Source organism: Diceros bicornis, chromosome 17 (genome assembly GCF_020826845.1).
Source record: "Diceros bicornis minor isolate mBicDic1 chromosome 17, mDicBic1.mat.cur, whole genome shotgun sequence".
NCBI lineage: Eukaryota > Metazoa > Chordata > Mammalia > Perissodactyla > Rhinocerotidae > Diceros > Diceros bicornis.
Window position 1 is genome coordinate 34,082,448 of NC_080756.1, and position 18,150 is coordinate 34,100,597.

Below are 18,150 nucleotides of genomic sequence, written 5' to 3' on the forward strand. Positions count from 1 at the left end.
CTCGCAGTTCACGTGGAAGCATCTTAGGACCAGAAGCACGGCTCTGCTCTTGAGAACAACGAATAGGAGTTCAGTTCTGTAACTGGGTTTACGTCTTATTAGAAAATAATCTCGTGCTTCAGACTCTGCCTGTTCTTCTCAGAACTAGGTCCACCGTGAACTAAACTACAAATATAAGATAATGAACTATGACGACTTGTCAAAGACAGTGACAATGAGCTTCTTTCTGATTCCTTTTTTTTCTAGCAGCCGCTCTCTTTCTGTTCCCTACCTGCCTCCAACTCTTTCTTCTTTAAGGCTTAGTTGGGGTTAATGTTTGGTAACTTAGAACATAATTATTTTAACTTGATCCCAGAGTGAGTTTTATTATGTTGTTTCCAAAGCAGCACATTTATTCAAATTTTCTAAAATTTTCCAAACTGGTTTCTTATGTCCAAAACAAGGGGAATCAGTTACCAAAAAATAGAAATTACAAACGTAAGAAAGTGTAACCACTGCAAATCAATTATGGAAACATGCGGGGCATAAATACTCAATTATTTCATAAAGTCAATAAACATGACTTTTTATTTATTAACTGACAATTATTGACATGACTTGTGTGAATAATTCCCAATTCTTGCACTTATATAACATCAGTGATCTGTGAGGTAAACTAAGATACTGAACAAAAAGTAAATAACGGTGTCCTTTTCCCAAGTAATAAAAACAGTTTTTATCAAATTGTAGAATTTTGTTAATTTTTCAAAATAAAATCTTATACTTTTAGCATCTACTGTTGCTTGTAAGTTAGTAAGCACTAGTAGAAAACAACATCATTTAAGAAAAGATAAACTAATATTAAGGGTAAATTTGGGAAACCTTAATTCTTAAAATGTCCTATGAATTAATTTTTAAGATGTGAAAACCTATTCTTGGTGTTTGTTAATTAAGTAAAATATATTAACCTCTCACAAATTTGAGGAATTTCACTCCCTAAAGCAGCCTGAGGACCACTAGTGGTTCATGGAAATACTGGCACTTGAGATGAACTTGGCTGGGAGGTTGGCTAGGCGGAGAGAAGTCAGCCTCAGCACGATAACCTAAGCAGTGAATAACGTTAGCTATTGTTACTAACAGCATTAGTATTATCTGTCTGATGTATGCTTTAGACCCAGTTGTTACCTAAGACCTGGTTTAATATTTTATGTTGTTTTTCCTGCGTAGGCTGGGAAAGGATTTCTTCGGGCCATAAGAGCTACTCCAATGGCTGTAGCAGATTTAATTCCAGTTGATACAGTCGTCAACCTCACCTTGGCTGTAGGATGGTACACGGCAGTTCACAGGTGTGGATGCTTAAGCCGTCTTTCAAGGATTTGATGAGGAAGAGGGTGAATATGTTAGGCTTATTTTCCAATTATATTCATTTTATCATAGAATACCCCAAATGTGAGAGGGCATCTGTTTCAATATTTAGATAGTTCCAAATAAGCCATCAAATGTGCATTGAATTGTTTTATAAATACTGCTTACTACTTCGTGGATCATAAAGTAATAAAGTCTTTAATTCATTTAACCATAAAATTCTTAATAACCAAAAAGCTTTTCTTTCTATTTAGTAATCTGAAATACAGCTTTCTTTTTTAAGGCAAAGGAGATAAAAATAGATGAAATGAGAACATATTTTATATTTTATTGGACTGCTCGGTTCCTGATAAATGCCAGAAGTTCAGATCACCATGTAGGGGGTATTTCTTAGTACAAAGGAAAAAATAGGTTATTTGCATATTTGACTCTGTTAGTAAAAGGTAAACAGAATTAAAATTTTCTTATTTGAAGTCAGACAATTAGATGTTTCCAATTCAGCACGGCTTAACCAGATTTATGAGAAAACATAGCCTATATTTTTGCCCAGTAAACAAGTCCAGAAGTTAGAAATATAATCTGCTTTCTCACCATCATGGCACCTCCATTTGCTCCACAGATATGTTAACCTATTTGAGATCTCTTTCACACACACACACACACACACACACACACACACACACACACACTTTTCCTAGTCTTCTTCCATTTTGCTTATTAACCCAAAGAAGGAACAAAGATGGAAGTGTTGCATAGGTTGCCTTAGTCATGGGAATTATTGAAACAACCTTGTCTAAACGTTACTTTCCCTTCTCTTTCTTTCATTAGTTCTCCATTTTGTTGTATTTATCTAATTTTATTTCATTTTCCAGACCTAAGTCAACGTTAATCTACCACTGTACATCTGGTAACCTCAATCCCTGTAATTGGGGCAAAATGGGTAAGTGCCTATTGTGATGTAACTACATATCTACTAGCGACTGCCCACACACTATTAGTGTCTGCCACAGGGGAAAAGGTAGACAAAGTGTGTCATGGAGCTTAGAGTCTAGAGGGGGAAAAAGACAAAAAAATAAAGAGATAAAATAATTGCAAATTGTAAATGTGTGCGAGTTAGCTAGAATGACTGTGGTATACCAAAGAAAGGGGCCAGTGGGAACATCTGTGTGACTGTAAGCAATAAGAGGTCCATTGGCTATAGAGATTTAAAAAATAAATAAAGCCAAGTAAAAGTCAGCAATTATAAGCAATGTCAATGATAAAATACTCCTCCTCCTGAGGCAACTGCTCTCATGTGCACATCCCTTGCCCCTTTGCTACATCACTGAGAATGCGAAATGATCAATGACCAAGTGGATTTAGAGAAGTCCAGTAATATTAACTTTTGTTATCAAGTCAGTGATACTCTTCATTAATTTATGCAGTTAGCCATGAGTGTGACCTTGAAAGTGTCTTGTTGAATTGAAGCAATTAACTCTGCATATAATAGAAAATTATCTAACTGATCCTGTATTCCTTTGTCAACTTAGGAGTTGATTTTCTTGTGAATATCTGAAACTTTTAGATCATCTAGCTGTCGTTTAGGTACTAGATGTAGAAAAAAAAGTAAATGTACTTGACTTGTTAGAATCTAATTTTCAATTCAGAGCACTCTGCTGTGCTATTCTATTTGCAAAGTTATTACTTCAGTAAAAATAAAATGAAATTATCTACTACCATCAAAGTTCTTTAGATCATATATCCAGTTATTTAGATCATATGGCTAAATAGTTCTGAAAAAATTTGCAAATAAAAGTAAATCTCCTCTACCTCAGTAACAGAGTTAAGATACCACTCATTAAAAGAGGCATTAATAGAATCAAACAAGATATCTTGAGCTCTTACATAAAAAGATGCTACATGTAAATTCCATTTCTGAGATTCAAAATATTCTTCTTCCATGCTGAAAATGCTTACTATCTCTTTTATAAAATTAGAGAATGTCATAGTTGAGAGTGATCTTAAAAATAATCTAAAATAAATAGTGCTCACTTTGTTTCACATATGAGGCCCAGAGAGAGTATGAGCTATTGAAATTCATATGGAGAGCTGGTGCCTGAAATACAGGTAGAAGACAGGTTGCTTGCCTCTCTTGAATGTGCAATAACCACTCCATTAGTGACTCTTAAAAGTGAATATGAATCCCCCTGGGAGGAAAAGAGTCCTGGATCTGATGTTTCTTTGTATATATAGTGTACACACTTTTCATATAGATTTCCAGGTAGTGTCTTTTAAGGAGGACAATAATTGTATTACCATAATAACTAATGTCTTCATCATAATTGAATAATGAACTTAGGCATATTCTTTGAAAATTCTACATAAATATAATCAAAATTGAATTCAAGTGAATATCTTTTGAAAAGAATTATTGAATTTGCAAATATACATTAAAAGTTTTTAACTAGGTTTTATCTAAGTTATAATATAAAAAGAAAAAGATTATTATGAACAAAACTCTGGAGACAAGAGTGGACAATTGAGTCTGACATATTCTTAGAGAAGTAGGAATACCAAAGAATTTGAAGACTGTGGTATTTAAAGTGAACCAGCAGAAAGAAATCCTGCCTGTATATTCTCTCTTTTAAAAAACTTACACTTTAATAAAGCTTCATAGATAACCTAGGAATTGAATGATGGATTTATGTTTTTCTGAACAATACTTCACTGTATTGACTAAAACTGTATCCCCAAGAAGTTGTCTTAGAGTAAAGGTTTCAAGAAAAGGACCCAATTCTTACCCACTCACACTGTTTGATTTTGCAGGTGACCACTTGCCCGGCATCAAAATCTTAATATTGTTCTCAAAAATTGATTCTTGACTCTACACAGCAAATCCTTAGTCTTTATAATTTTGACCCATTGTATAACTCCATCCACCACAATGAGTTTATACACTCCTAGACTTAGCACTTATTCTGTTGTTTTTTCCCAGGATTCCAAGTCTTGGCAACCTTTGAAAAAGTCCCATTTGAGAAAGCTTTTAGGCGGCCCAATGCTGACTTCACAGCCAACACCATCACAACCCATTACCGGAACGCAGTCAGCCACCGCGCCCCTGCCATCATCTATGACTTCTATCTGCGGCTCACAGGAAGGAAGCCCAGGTGAGAAGTTGGGTCAGTAGCTTTAAGAGTGTCACTGCATGGAAGACTAGGGCCCTAAAGTCCCTAGCCCTCCCTTCAGCTGGGGATCACAGGTGACAACTGAATCTAACATACATATATATAAATTTGGGGACAATCAAAGTAGCAGTAGTGAGAAGACCCAGAGGACCTCCACCTTAGAAATCCTCTGTCATCACAACAGAAGTCACGTGTTAAGGAACTTGCTTGATAAATTCAGCAAGTTGTCATCCACCCAAAAAGAAGGGCAACTGAGACTCGTGTCTGGGGTTTTCTAAGTTGTTAGATAATCTTAAAATGTACAATAATGGAAACAGCCTTACTGACGCACATGTGGGATGATGCATGATGAGCTCATCTTCATTCTCACAACACCCCCAAGGAGGACATTCTCATCATTTCAATTTTACAAATGAGGAAAGAGAAGCTAAGGGAACGATTTAAAGAAGTCTCAAAGGGAGTGACCGAGGAAAGATTTGGAGAAACCTGAACTAGATTGACTGCCACCTACAGATGAGAGAAGAAATTACAGGGAACAGGGAACAAGGTGGAGAGAAAAGTGTCCTGATGCTGAGACAGTTCTGTCACCAGCTAGCTGTGTGACATAGGACATATCCCTCTCTCTGTCTGCCTCACTTGAGTAATATTATATGAGTCTGAGGCGTCATCGTTATTATCGTTACCAAAGGCAATTCCTGCGATCGAGAATCAGAAGCATGAATTCTATGGCCTTCTGTGCTAGCCCCTTTGTAAGGGAGGAAGTCTTTCTCAGCATGTTTAATTTCCATCCTTATTAGCACAGCAAATGTCTAAAACTTCGGCAATTTAGAGTTTACCTAAATTTTCTGAGACCTTATTTAGAGCTCATAACTCAGTAATTGTCAGTTTCTTCTTGAGCAAGATGAAAAGGGGACACTGTGGCTATGGGGAAGATATTTATATGGGCTTATTAAATAAAAATAGGAAAAGAAAAAAGACCAAACATTGAGGCAGAAATGCTAAAGCCTTTAAAATATATCATAGTTGTAAGAAGACCTAGATAGAGAGCAAAGTTCAGTAAGTAGAAAAGAAAAACACAGAAGGAAGAGACCCAATAAAAATCATCATGAGTTTTGTTTGTAAGAAATTAAATTGTAATATTTGTGGGAAATGGGTAGTTTTTTTTGTAATAGGAATTTTAAGAATAATCTTTATGGCAGAAAATGCTAGAATCCTTCTAGACCCTTTCCTTTCCCAAGTGTGTTTGGGTGTAATCTTCTATGCATGTACAACAATATATGGACATATGTAAATATAGTTTTGCTTTGCAGTGTGTGCGTGTGTATATAAATCAATCCTACATATTTTCCAACTTTTTTCACTAATGTTCCGTGAAAATCTAAGTCATTCTGTCTAGTGTCATCTTTTTCTCCCCCTGTGACAAACAACAGGGCAACGATTATCAGCGCACATACATTTTTGCAGAACGTGCCCCTGGGTCTGGGGCGGATGCCGAGGAGTGCGATTGCTGGACTGGGGGGATCTGGATTTGTGACTACTGCAGGGTTGCCCTAAAGGAAGGCTCTGTCAATTTGCACTACCACATCAGCACACAAGGGTGCAAATCTGTTTTTTTTTCACCCTCATCAATACTTTGCAAATACTTTGCAGTCTTTTGAAGCGTCAGACTAATGAGAAGGAGCGGCCTCTCTGTTCCTTTGGTTGGCATTCCCCTAAGGGCTGGAGGGGCCGGGCTTTCACCTGTTCAGTGGACGTGCACGTTTTCTCCTCTGCGAGGTGCCTGCTTCTGCTTCTCACCTACTTTTCTGTTGAGTTGTCCTTATTAATTTATGGAAACCCATGTGTGTGTGTGTGTGTAAATATATATTTAATGTATTTTCTCAAAGTCAGTTTCTTATCTTGTAATTTTGATTATGAAGCTTTTTGTAAGAGAAGGGAAGCTACATGTAATGTAGGTCTTAAGAGCCTGGAGTTTGAAGTCAGACTTCCAGATTTAAATCCTGGCTTCACCAGTTTAGCCATATAAGCCCTAAATTACTTAACCTCTCTAAATCCTAACTTCCTCACCTGAAAAAAGGGGATGGTAATCATCTCTGTTTTGTAGGCTTTTACCTAAGAGTGCATAGAATATGGTAACCACTATTATTACTATGGAAGTTTTAAATTTTTATGTGATAAAATGAATCACTTTTTTCCTTTATGGCTTTTGCATTTTATCTATTAAGAAGACCTTCTCTACCTGAGAATAATAAATGTATTCTTTCTAAAAAAAATTCTATGCTCATCTTGTTCTGTACATACAATGGTATCATTGGACAATGATTATTTTTAAAAATTAAAATAAATATATTGAAATCACATCATTTACATCAGAGTTGTAGAATAGATAAAGATTGTCTTAGTCCATTGGCTGTTAGAATATCATAGTCTGGATGGCTTATAAACAGCAGAAATTTATTTCTCAGTTCTGGAGACTGGGAAGTCCAAGATCAAGGCAGACGCTGAGGGCCTGCTTCTTGCTTCTTAGACAGCCATCTTCTCTCTACGTCCTCATAGGCTGGGAAGGCGAGGGAGATTTCTGGGGTCTCTTTTATATGGGCACTAATCACCTCTCAAAGTCTCCCCTCCAAATACTGTCACACTGGGGAGAATAGGTTTCAACATATGAATTTTGGGGGGATACAAATATTCAGTCTATAGCAAAGATGTTAGATAATAAGAGCTAAATGGAACCCTATTGTGATGTTTGTATCAGGGAAAAATGATTCTACCTCCTGCCTAAGAATTTCCCATGATACAATGAGAGAAGAACCTCATAAGTCATTAGGAATACGGGTGTTAGGATTTGACCAGAAATAAGACAAAATGCCCAAAACAGCTTCATAAGTCATTATTGGGTCTACAGTAATCACTTCTATCAAGTGTCAAGACTGGCCTAACTAAGATAAAAATGAAATGTTCTATAGGCCAAAAGTGGTTTGTAACCAGAAGACCTGGGTTTGAGCCTTAGCTATGTGGTCTTGAACCTATTAATCCCTCTGTAAGATGAAGATAAATAATACAGATCCTGACTACCTCACAGAGTCATATTGTGAGGATCAAATAAGTTTACATACGAAAGCTCTTTGTAAGTTGTTGTCAAGTTGGGAAGTTCACACAGCAGAGCTGGTCCAAGTCCTGCCCACAGGATTGGAAGATGTGGTCCATCCTAGGTAATGGGACACAGGATGGTGAGATTACAAAAGTAGAGGCTTTTTGAGGTCAGTCAGAACTGGGTTGGAATGGCTAGCTTTGACACTTATTGTGTTATTGTGGTGACTTAATCTGTCTTAAGCTCACTTTACCCATTCATAAAAATGTAGAGGGATGTTATGAGAATGGAGATATTTTTTAAAAGTATCAGCACCATGCCTAACACAGTAGGTTATCAACAAATAAGTTCTTTTCCTATTAAATCTGCATTACTATTGACAACTGCTTTCAGTTCACCAGTTGCTGATATAGTCGCCACTCATGCCCAGAATTTATATACTAAGACCTCGGATAAATCCTTTTTTTTTTAAATCCAAGAACATACAATAAAGAAGAAAAATAAGCTTTCTAATTGTCTACCTCAGAATTCAAAGAATGAATGGTATGTCATTAAGGCTGTATGTCTGGCTCAGTTTTTTAAATTTTTGCTGCCCTTGAGAAAGAGATGGTAGGAAAGAGGAAGAGGAGGAGTGGGGTGGTATTGAAACACCTGCTAGAACAAGCTCCTTTAGATTCATCCCCTTTCCTTCTTCAATGGTTAATGTGCAAGGGAAAAAAAGAACAAGAGCTGTAAGGAGGAGTTGGGGGAAAGAGGAGAGGGATAATTTCTGTATTTTCTCAATAATTGTTTGTCACACACCTATAGAGGACCAGGGAAGCAGCCGTCAGTGGTGTGCTGATATTTGCTCCTATCTGATCTTTACCTCAGGATGACCAAGCTCATGAATCGGCTTATAAGAAACGTTTCCTTGATGGAGTATTTCCTCAACCGCAGTTGGGAGTGGAGCACAGACAATACAGAAATGCTGATGTCCAGGCTGAGTCCTGAGGACCAGAGGGTAAGGGCAGCACTGCCTGACCAACAGGAGAATCTTACTCATTTGGAATTTAGAAGTATTTGACCTGGAAAGCTGATGAATTAAGGGAGTTTTAGTTATATACATAGAATTTTTTTCTTTCTTTTTTTGGCTAAGAAAATCAGTCAATGCTATTGACACAATTGCAGAAAAAAGGGTTAATGTAGGTAAGAGATCTAAGTTCTTGGACTTTGGTTAGATCCTCCCTGCTATTTGGCAGTCACATTTCATATGCTTCGTTTCAACCCTTTGTTCATCCCCGGTAGCTGTTATCTTTTCAACAAACTCTCGGTACCTCTGTCTTTCCCCTACCCTCCACAGCATATGACTTCAATGAAAAATAATAATTTTGTTGCTTATAAATTCCCTCATCCACTGTTCTGGTCGAATCAAAATCAGTCTGCATCTCCAAAGCTACAGCTCCTTCCTTATGTTTTTAAAGCTAACTCCTACTCCTATGCGTTCTGTCCCATCTAAGACCTCCCTCCATCAGTATCGCCCTCTCTCTAGCATGGTAATCATCCTCCCTGTAATGGTATCTCTTCGACAATTCAGAATTTTATTTCTCAAGACAGGCCTTCACTTTAATTGCTTAGCATCATTGCCATTTATTTCTTTACATTGGCTACTTGGCAGTCACAATGTTAAGTCCTGAAATCTTTGCATATTCTGAAATTCACAAATATAGAATTATTTTATACTTTGTACATATTCCTCCTTTTGTTCTCAAAAAGTCATGTGTTCCCTGAGCATATCCTTAGTTTTCGATTAAACTTTAAAGTTTTCACTCTCTTGATTGACATTTTCCACTAAAACTTTTTTAAAAAGAAAGAGAAAAGCATTTCTTGATTTATCTTGCACTTCGCAGCATGTAGAAGAAACCAAGTCCTATTGAGAAGTAAAAGTTAGATGGCTGGCTAGCCTCACCTGCCAGCTAACGGTTTTACTCCCACATACCAGCCTCATAGAGCATGATTCACATTCAAGTCCCAGAATTACTTCATGTCGTGAAACTTAAGGGTTACTTGCAAAGTCCAACCCCATAAATATTATATTAAATACACCAGGTGAGATTTAGAGGGATATTTTAACTCAAATCATTGCTGAGTACCTCTAAAATTGACATGAAATAGAGCTATTTTCAGAAATGTTTACATACCTTGTATAGACAAAATTCTTCTAAGCACTTGTATTTGAAATGCATGGATGATATCCAAATCAGCTTATTAAAACAAACAAAAAAGCTCAAGCTATTGTAAATTATTTTAAAAATTAGCTTCAAATTTTATGTAGGCTTATCTTGATTGCATTTTCTCCGTGGAATTTACTTATCTAAATAATTCAAAACGTACTGAGCTTAGAGTGTAGTTTTTGATATTTTACTCTATTAACCTAAATAACTAAAAATTTTGTGAAAAAAAAATCAAAGCTTCAGTGGACTTAACATATGCTTTCAAAATATCTTAGCAAAGGTAATAGTCCTGAATACTTGAAATGTAATTGCCAAACTCTGGTGTGGCTCAGAATTCAGTTTGATTTGCCATATGGAAGGAGCATTCCAAACTAGGGCCTCATTGAAATCTGACTTAGAAATATGAAATAGTATAAAAATGAAACCCTCTGTTTATACAGATGAATAAGTAATATTTAGTGATACGGTGGAAAATAGACATATGCAAACAGTGATACAGAATAACTTTTGGAAAGCAATTCAGCTTTTGGACAAGTCTGTGAAGCTCTCTGGAACTTGTTAATCCCATCTACTCTGTTGGTTAATACTCCAAATTATTTCACAAAGATTTGAGATAACTTGAAAGAAACACCTATAATAAAAGAACAAAATAGAAAGAAAACATCAAACCAGGGGAAAATATGTATTAAAATAAGGAGTCAAGGATAGGAATGAAAAAATAGAATGTCCATAGGGAGTCTACAAGATCCTACTCAGTCACTGCAGTTAAGCAGGGAATTTGTTCTTGATCTTTTAGGAGACAAATTGAAAAGGAAAATATAGTGTCATGGCATTCTTTGTCTAAGAGGAGAAAATAATACTAGTGTTCCAAGAGAAGCAAAGTTTTTCTACCACTGAAGTCTCAAAGAAATGTTTTTGAAGGGCCTCATTTGAGGAAGCACTGAGAGACATAATGGATAACATCTCTAAAGCAAATACAGAATATAAATTCTGCTAAGCTATTCCTTAAGGCTTTGCTTCCCAAAGCTTACCTTAATCTGCATAACGAAGTTGTGATATTGTAGGAATAAGGATGGTAGACCAAGGGGACAACACCAAAATTTAGGAATGGAAAAGAAAAGATGTGTAATTTGTTTTGGTCCCTAACATACTATTTCATCACTTTTAAAAATAATTAATCCTCATTTACTTGAAATGAAGTAAAGACTTCATTTTGCCAGACTAATACCAGTTCCTTAAATTTCCCTCACGAGACTTCCTCAAGGTCACATGTGTGCGCTTGACCCATGTTTAAATATTCCTGTGTAAATGCTAATCCATATTGTTAGTGCCTCTGAAATAACAGTTCAAATAATCTCCTTTGGAGGGTCCAACCTAAGTCTTCCGAACTGATGTCAGTCATTTATGTAAAAGAAAATTGACTGAATGGACAAAGCGTCCAGCAGTGCGGTTCTGGCAATCCATAATCTCTTCTTACTTTTCAGGTATTCAACTTCGATGTGCGCCAGTTGAACTGGTTGGAATACATTGAAAATTATGTTCTAGGAGTTAAAAAGTACTTATTGAAAGAGGATATGGCTGGGATCCCAGAAGCAAAGCAACACTTAAAAAGGTAATCATGATCGGTTAATATTTATTGAGCACTTACCATGTGTATCTGATTTTACACCAGACATGAAATTTGGGGGAGGGGAGGAATGAACATTTTTCTAGCATTCACTACATTACAGGTCCTTCCCTGTATACTATGCCCTGTAGTACACTATTTCATTTAGACTTCACCACATCTCTATGAGGCAGGTGTTATTTTGGTTATGCCGTTTTTATCAAACAGCTATTTAGGCTCAAGATGGTAAGTAACTTGTCCAGAGTAACACATGGCAAGTACAGGAGCCACATTTGAACCCAAGTTTCTCTGTTTCTTCTACTACCTCCTGTCATAATGTGATAAAGAGAAAGAATACCCAACAGGCAGGAAATATGATTCTACTATTTAACATGGGCAAATCTTATAACCACTCTTCAAGCCCTTCAGTTGCCTTAAATTTCTTTCAGTCATCAATCCCTAAGGAACAAAGAATTCTAGCAGTCTGGTATAATTCTGGTAGAGGCAAAGGATTCTTAATGCAGAGATAAGAAAGATGGAAAAATAAATTGCATAGAGAGGAACCTTGAATAGCCAGCTAAAAACTTTAGAACTTAATGCTCTAGTGAACAAGAACCAGAGAGGATTTGTGATATGGTAATATGGTCAAAGTATATTTAAGAAAGATTGTTAGTCATGTTTGTAAGATAGCTTCAAGTAGAGATAGGTATGAGAAAGAGAAACTAGTCAGGGAAATATTATGGAAATCTGATTATTCAAAAGGAATGTTGTGGAAATAAATGATAAAAATCAGAAGGCCATCAGGTCTGGCCACATACCCCATGAGCTCTTAATTATTTGCTGGTCACAGCCAGGAAAAGACACATTTATGCTTCAGACAACATAGTTGGGTATTTGGCACTGTTTTCACTTTGGTTATATATGTCTGTTCCCCAGGCTCCGAAACATTCACTACCTCTTCAATACTGCCTTCTTCCTCATCGCCTGGCGCCTTCTCATTGCCAAATCTCAGCTCGCTCGTAATGTCTGGTTCTTCATCGTGAGCCTCTGTTATAAATTCCTCTCCTACGTTAGAGCATCCAGCACGCTCAAGATCTAAGAACATTTGGCAATCTCCTTTTGTCTGGAACCTCTCAGATACCTCTAGAACAGCAAACTACGGTTCTCAAGATTAGGAAGTAACAAAGAATACGCCCAAGTTCATTACCTCTCAAATGTGCTCTCATGTATTCATCCCTATTTCTTAACTATATGTTCTTTTTATTTCAAAGAGAGAAGTCAAGTCATATGCCAGCCTATAATCCTACATATTTTAGGAAAAAATTATTTCCATATTGTTTCCTAATACTCTATTCTATGCCCTTGAATATAAAACACCCAAAGTATACCCATCTTCCCATATTTAGCTCTTCTTGAGAGGACTAATGTTGACGCAATAAACATGGAAGAACTCATGGTAGAAGCTGAAATATGCTAAGAAGGGTAGTTCAAAAACCTTGGAGCCATTCTGGGGTACCCAGTATAAAGGTTTAAAGCCAAGATAAGTAGAAGAAGAATGGTCTCAACATCCTCACAAATGCCGCAGGTGAAATAATTCTCCACTGCAGTCTCTGCTTCCTCTCTGTGCTGTATGGAGTCCTGGGTGAGGGCTGGGGGAATTAGAAAATTGGGCTTGCAGTGAACATTTTCCTTAACTATACCCACTTCTGAAACCTAAAAAGAACCAAGAGGTGTAAACAATTATACAGAGAATGAGGGCTCAAGTATATTTGCCTTGGGACTCAGTTTATTATGCTTTTAAGTAAAAATTAATTCTTGTAATTTGAATTTGACAACTGTTACTTCTAAATCTTTTGAATCGCCAATTTTCCTGATAATCTTCTCTCAAGAGTTTCCTTCTTATTCAATAAAGTCACCAAATTCCTTAATTTTTTTTAATTGATGTTTTAATAGTTTTTAACATTGTGAAATTTTGGGTTGTACATTTTTGTTTGTCCATCACCATATATATGTCTCCCTTCACCCCTCGTGCCCACTCCCCACCCCCATTGCCCCTGGTAACCACAGTACAATTTTCTCTGTCCATGTGTTGGTTTATATTCCACATATGAGTGAGATCATACAGTGTTTGTCTTTCTCTTCCTGGCTTACTTCACTTAACATAATACCCTCCAGGCCCATCCATGATGTTGCAAATGGGACGATTTTGTCTTTTTTTTATGACTGAGTAGTATTCCATTGTATATATATACCACATTTTCTGCTATCTCCATTCACAAAAATTAACTCAAAATGGATCAAAGACCTGAAGGTGAGACCTGAAACTATAAAACTCATAGAAGAAAATATAGGCAACACACTATTTGACATTGGTCATAAAGGAATCTTTCCGGATGACATGCCTACCCAGACTAGGGAAACTAAAGAAAAAATAAACAAGTGGAACTTTATCAGATTAAAGAGCTTCTACAAGACAAATGAAACCAGAATCAAGATGAACAGACAACCCACCAGCTGGGAGAGAATATTTGAAAAACATATATCGGACAAGGGGTTGATCTCCACAATATATAAAGAACTCACACAACTGAACAACAAAAAAACAACCCGATCAAAAAATGGGCAGAGGAAATGAACAGACACTTCTCCAAGGAAGATATACAGATGGCCAATAGGCACATGAGAAGATGTTCAACACCACACTAATCATCAGGGAAATGCAAATCAAAACAACACTAAGATATTACCTCATGCCCGTTAGAATGGCTATAATCACCAAGACAAAAAAACAAGTGTTGGAGAGGATGTGGAGAAAAAGGAACCCTCATACACAGCTGGTGGGAATGCAAACTGGTGCAGCCTCTATGGAAAACGGTATGGAGATTCCTCAAAGAATTAAAAATAGAGATGCCCTATGATCCAACTATCCCACTACTGGGAATCTATCCAATGAACCTGAAATCAACAATCCAAAGAGGCTTATGCACTCCTATGTTCATTGCAGCATTATTCACTATAGCCAAGAAGTGGAAGCAACCTAAGTGTCCCTCGACTGATGATTGGATCAAACTCCTTATTTTTAAGCTTATTTTGCTCAGGCCCCAAGCTGAGTGACTAATGGGAGAGGAAGGTCCTAGGCTAGAATCATATAAAAACCCAGTCCCCCTGATCTTTCCCACTCAGAAAAGCAAAATTTCAAATAAAATTTTAAGTGCTAGTTTTAGTCTTTTTCTATAAAGTGGGGAAGATTCCTTTTCTGTGATCACTAGGACTTGCTAGTAACTTGATCATTCCAATTATTCAGTGTTAACTGTACAATGTACAGCAGGAGAGGATAGACTTCATTAAGGGACTCTATAGGTGTTGTTTAAAAATATTTTATGTATACTGCAAGTGAATTAATCAGTAAAAACTGTATTTATTCCCAAATTCCTATATGAAAAATATAACTGTTACCCCAACTTTCCTCATATTTGAGAGATCAGTGCATGTTGGATTACAGCATTTCATATTAGGAACATGATTATTCAAACATAATATCTGAGGCCTAAACAACTAAAAATACAACTCCTAAAAAATTACACAAGCATAAAATGTTAACAATGGCAGGTGTATTTAAGCTCAATTTCTGGAATAATTGGTAATACTCAGAGAGGCCCATTCAGGTTGTTGAAGTGTACAAAGCCTTGAGCACAGCTCCTAGCCCAGTGTTACCTAAGATTTTTCTGAACCCCACAAAGGACATTTTGGGGGAAATCTTTCCCAATCTCATCTAAGTTCTGGAACAACTTTCCAGGGAGTCAACCCAGCTCTGAAACAAAGCACCTGGTGACCTTTAGTTTGAGATGTCTAGAGCATACTTTTGAGTTACATTGATTGAGATCCAAACTATAAATATGATAAAATGGAAATCAAGATATAATTCAGTGAGATTGGATAAAACATAATAGTTTAAGAATTTGCTATCTTTTGATTATTGTATGTTTCACCAATTCATTAAATTCCACTGATCAAGTATTCACATTTTGACTTTTGATTAAATGAAAATTTGAATTAAAAAATGTTTTCCTCTCATCTCGTGTGTAACTTGTTTAACTGCTGACCACTGCAGTAGGTCTCTTCCCTTCTCCCAATAAAAAAGGGTAAAATCTTCCAAAGAAACTTTCAGATAAATGTGAACTAACACATAGGTACATAATCCTTCACTTTTCTGACACCATTAATTGGGTTATGTCTACGCACTGAAGCATGTTCCATCTGTGGCATTAGAGAAATGACATGGATAAAATTCCCCTGTGATGATTAAGCAGTAAAAGTAGGTATCTGTATGAAAGAAAATCCCTAATTATTTTACATCAAGACCAATTAACAATTATTTGAGTGCCTAATATACACAATGCAATGAGGGGAAAGGGGATAGAAAGCACAAAGAAAAGGTATCCATGTTGAAAAAGAAGTTTGGTAATCCTTATATTCTGCATCCACAAGATACCTAATACAGTAACAAATGTTACTGAGTTGAAGACTGTCAGCACCTGAGGCCATTAATACTAGAAAGAGTTGAGGCAGATGGGCTCACAACTCGGAAAGACATTTCTCACAATTTTACGCTAACCTAACATCACCATCTCCAGTTAGCACCTCATTGAAATAACTGATTTAGAATCTCGAGGTAAATATATAGAATGATCTGAGAAGGCAATAAAACACAAATAGTGTGTTATCTTACAATGAACATAACAATTATAGTAGGGCAGCCACAAGTTTCCAAAAACATCAATAGTTTTCAAAGTTCAGAGGAATCACATGTAAATTTTCACATGGTTATTTATCTAGAACTGCAAATCCAGTAATCATCTTCTGAGAACAAAGCAACTGCCTCTAGTAAAAAGTAATGGTTGTCCCATATGCCCACATAGAGGTATGGAAAAATGCTCACTGCCTAGATTACTTTTGAAAAATATATTTTTTAATTTAACAAATTAAAACTAGTAATTGTTGGTTTTAAGATGTTTTGAGAGGTGGTAATGTCCTGTGAAGTGTAGATAGTTATGGCAAAGGATGCTTAACTGACATTGAGTTTGAGTAGCTAGAAACAGCTCTTCTGATACACAAATAAATATTTTAGATGTACCTCTATTTGAAATACTGATTCCAATCTTGAACTGTAAGTGGGTGGGGAGATGTGAGGTTGAGCGACTTGTGTCAGTTCTAGAAAAATACCTTAAAGAAATTAAAGGTGAGTATAGTACAAGAAATCACCCAATTTCAAGCATAACTGCCTGAAAATAGAATAGAAATTACACAGTTTTTATTATATAGTTATATGAGTTGTTGCCAAAGGTCTGCTTCAGTATGCAGCTTTCATTAATGCATACTTTTCCCCCACACCTTCTCATTCTGAGTTTGACCTTAAAATTATTACACAAAATAACGTAAATGAGTTACAATATTTGGAAGAGTTGTTAATCTAATTCCTTTTGATAAACATCCGATACAGGGGCCGGGCCGTGGCTTAGCGGTTAAGTGTGCGTGCTCCCCTGCTGGCAGCCCGGGTTTGGATCCCGGGCGCGCACTGACGCAGGGCTTCTCCGGCCATGCTGAGGCCGCATCTCACAGCAACCAAAAGGATGTGCAACTATGACATGCGACTGTCTACTGGGGCTTTGGGGGGGTGGGAAGCAAAGGAGGAGGATTGGCAATAGATGTTAACTCAGAGCCAGTCCTCCTCAGCAAAGAGAGGAGGATTAGCATGGATGTTAGCTCAGGGCTGATCTTCCTCACACACACACACACAAAAATATCCAATACAACTTTGAGTTGGTAACACAAAAGTATTGAAATGTTTCACTGATTATAATCTTATATTCAATTGTTTATAGGTTTAGACTTGCGTCAACTGCTCAATTTTCACCACTCATTCATTTTTGTGTGTGTGTGTGAGGAAGATCAGCCCTGTACTAACATCTGCCAATCCTCCTCTCTTTGCTGAGGAAGACTGGCCCTGGACTAACATCCATACCCATCTTCCTCCATTTTATATGCAACGCCGCCACAGCATGGCTCAACAAGCGGTGTGTCGGTGCGCGCACCCGGGATCCGAACCAGCAAACCCCGGGCCACTGCAGTGGAGCGCGCACACTTAACCGCTTGTGCCACCAGGCCGGCCCACCACTCATTCATTTTTAATATGAAAAACATAAAATCACTCCAATTTCATACAGTAATTTAGCTCCATCTGGAGCAAAAGCAAATGTAACCAAGTGATATTGCTGTAGTTTTCCTATCAGGAAAAAAAGAAGCTTAAATATAAGGACCTGAGGCGTATTTGGGGTACATGATCATAAAAGGACAAAGAAATTTCTTTAAAATTTGTCATTTTATTTAGAGTCCAATGTTCAGGACTGAGACACTAAATGAGTCTTTTGTGTTCTCTTTTCTCTTAAAACAAAATTTAAAAACTAAAAGAAAACCAAAACATCCAAGGCAGTTGGTTTCCGCTTAAAATAATGCAAAGTGATTTCATCACTAAAGAAATATTTCAAAAGCGGGGGAAAACTACAAGAAGGAAATACTTGGACATGAGTCCAGGCATCGCCCCGTAAGGCAGTAACAGTGGCGATCTCAATGCGGACAGTGCTGACAGGGGCTCGCTGTCCCGCTGAAGGTTTGCCGAGCCCCAGACAGAAGGAGAACTTCAGTACCAGGTGAAAGAGCGCAGTGAGACAGTCAAGA

General features: G+C 37.0%; 2 protein-coding genes across 2 annotated transcripts in view; one reads left to right on the plus strand and one right to left on the minus strand.

Annotated features, from left to right (window-relative positions):
- Positions 1 to 13,343, plus strand: part of LOC131416220 (fatty acyl-CoA reductase 2) — a 77,390-nt gene extending 64,047 nt beyond the window's left edge. Inside the window, exons 7-12 of the mRNA XM_058558583.1 lie at positions 1,207 to 1,325; positions 2,217 to 2,284; positions 4,319 to 4,490; positions 8,470 to 8,599; positions 11,294 to 11,421; positions 12,352 to 13,343. Of these exons, the coding sequence (XP_058414566.1) occupies positions 1,207 to 1,325; positions 2,217 to 2,284; positions 4,319 to 4,490; positions 8,470 to 8,599; positions 11,294 to 11,421; positions 12,352 to 12,514 (780 nt within the window). The 3' untranslated portion in view covers positions 12,515 to 13,343. The remainder of the gene's footprint in view (positions 1 to 1,206; positions 1,326 to 2,216; positions 2,285 to 4,318; positions 4,491 to 8,469; positions 8,600 to 11,293; positions 11,422 to 12,351) is intronic.
- Positions 1 to 18,150, minus strand: part of LOC131416219 (fatty acyl-CoA reductase 2-like) — a 358,729-nt gene that overhangs the window by 327,925 nt on the left and 12,654 nt on the right. The gene's annotated exons all lie outside the window — the stretch shown is intronic.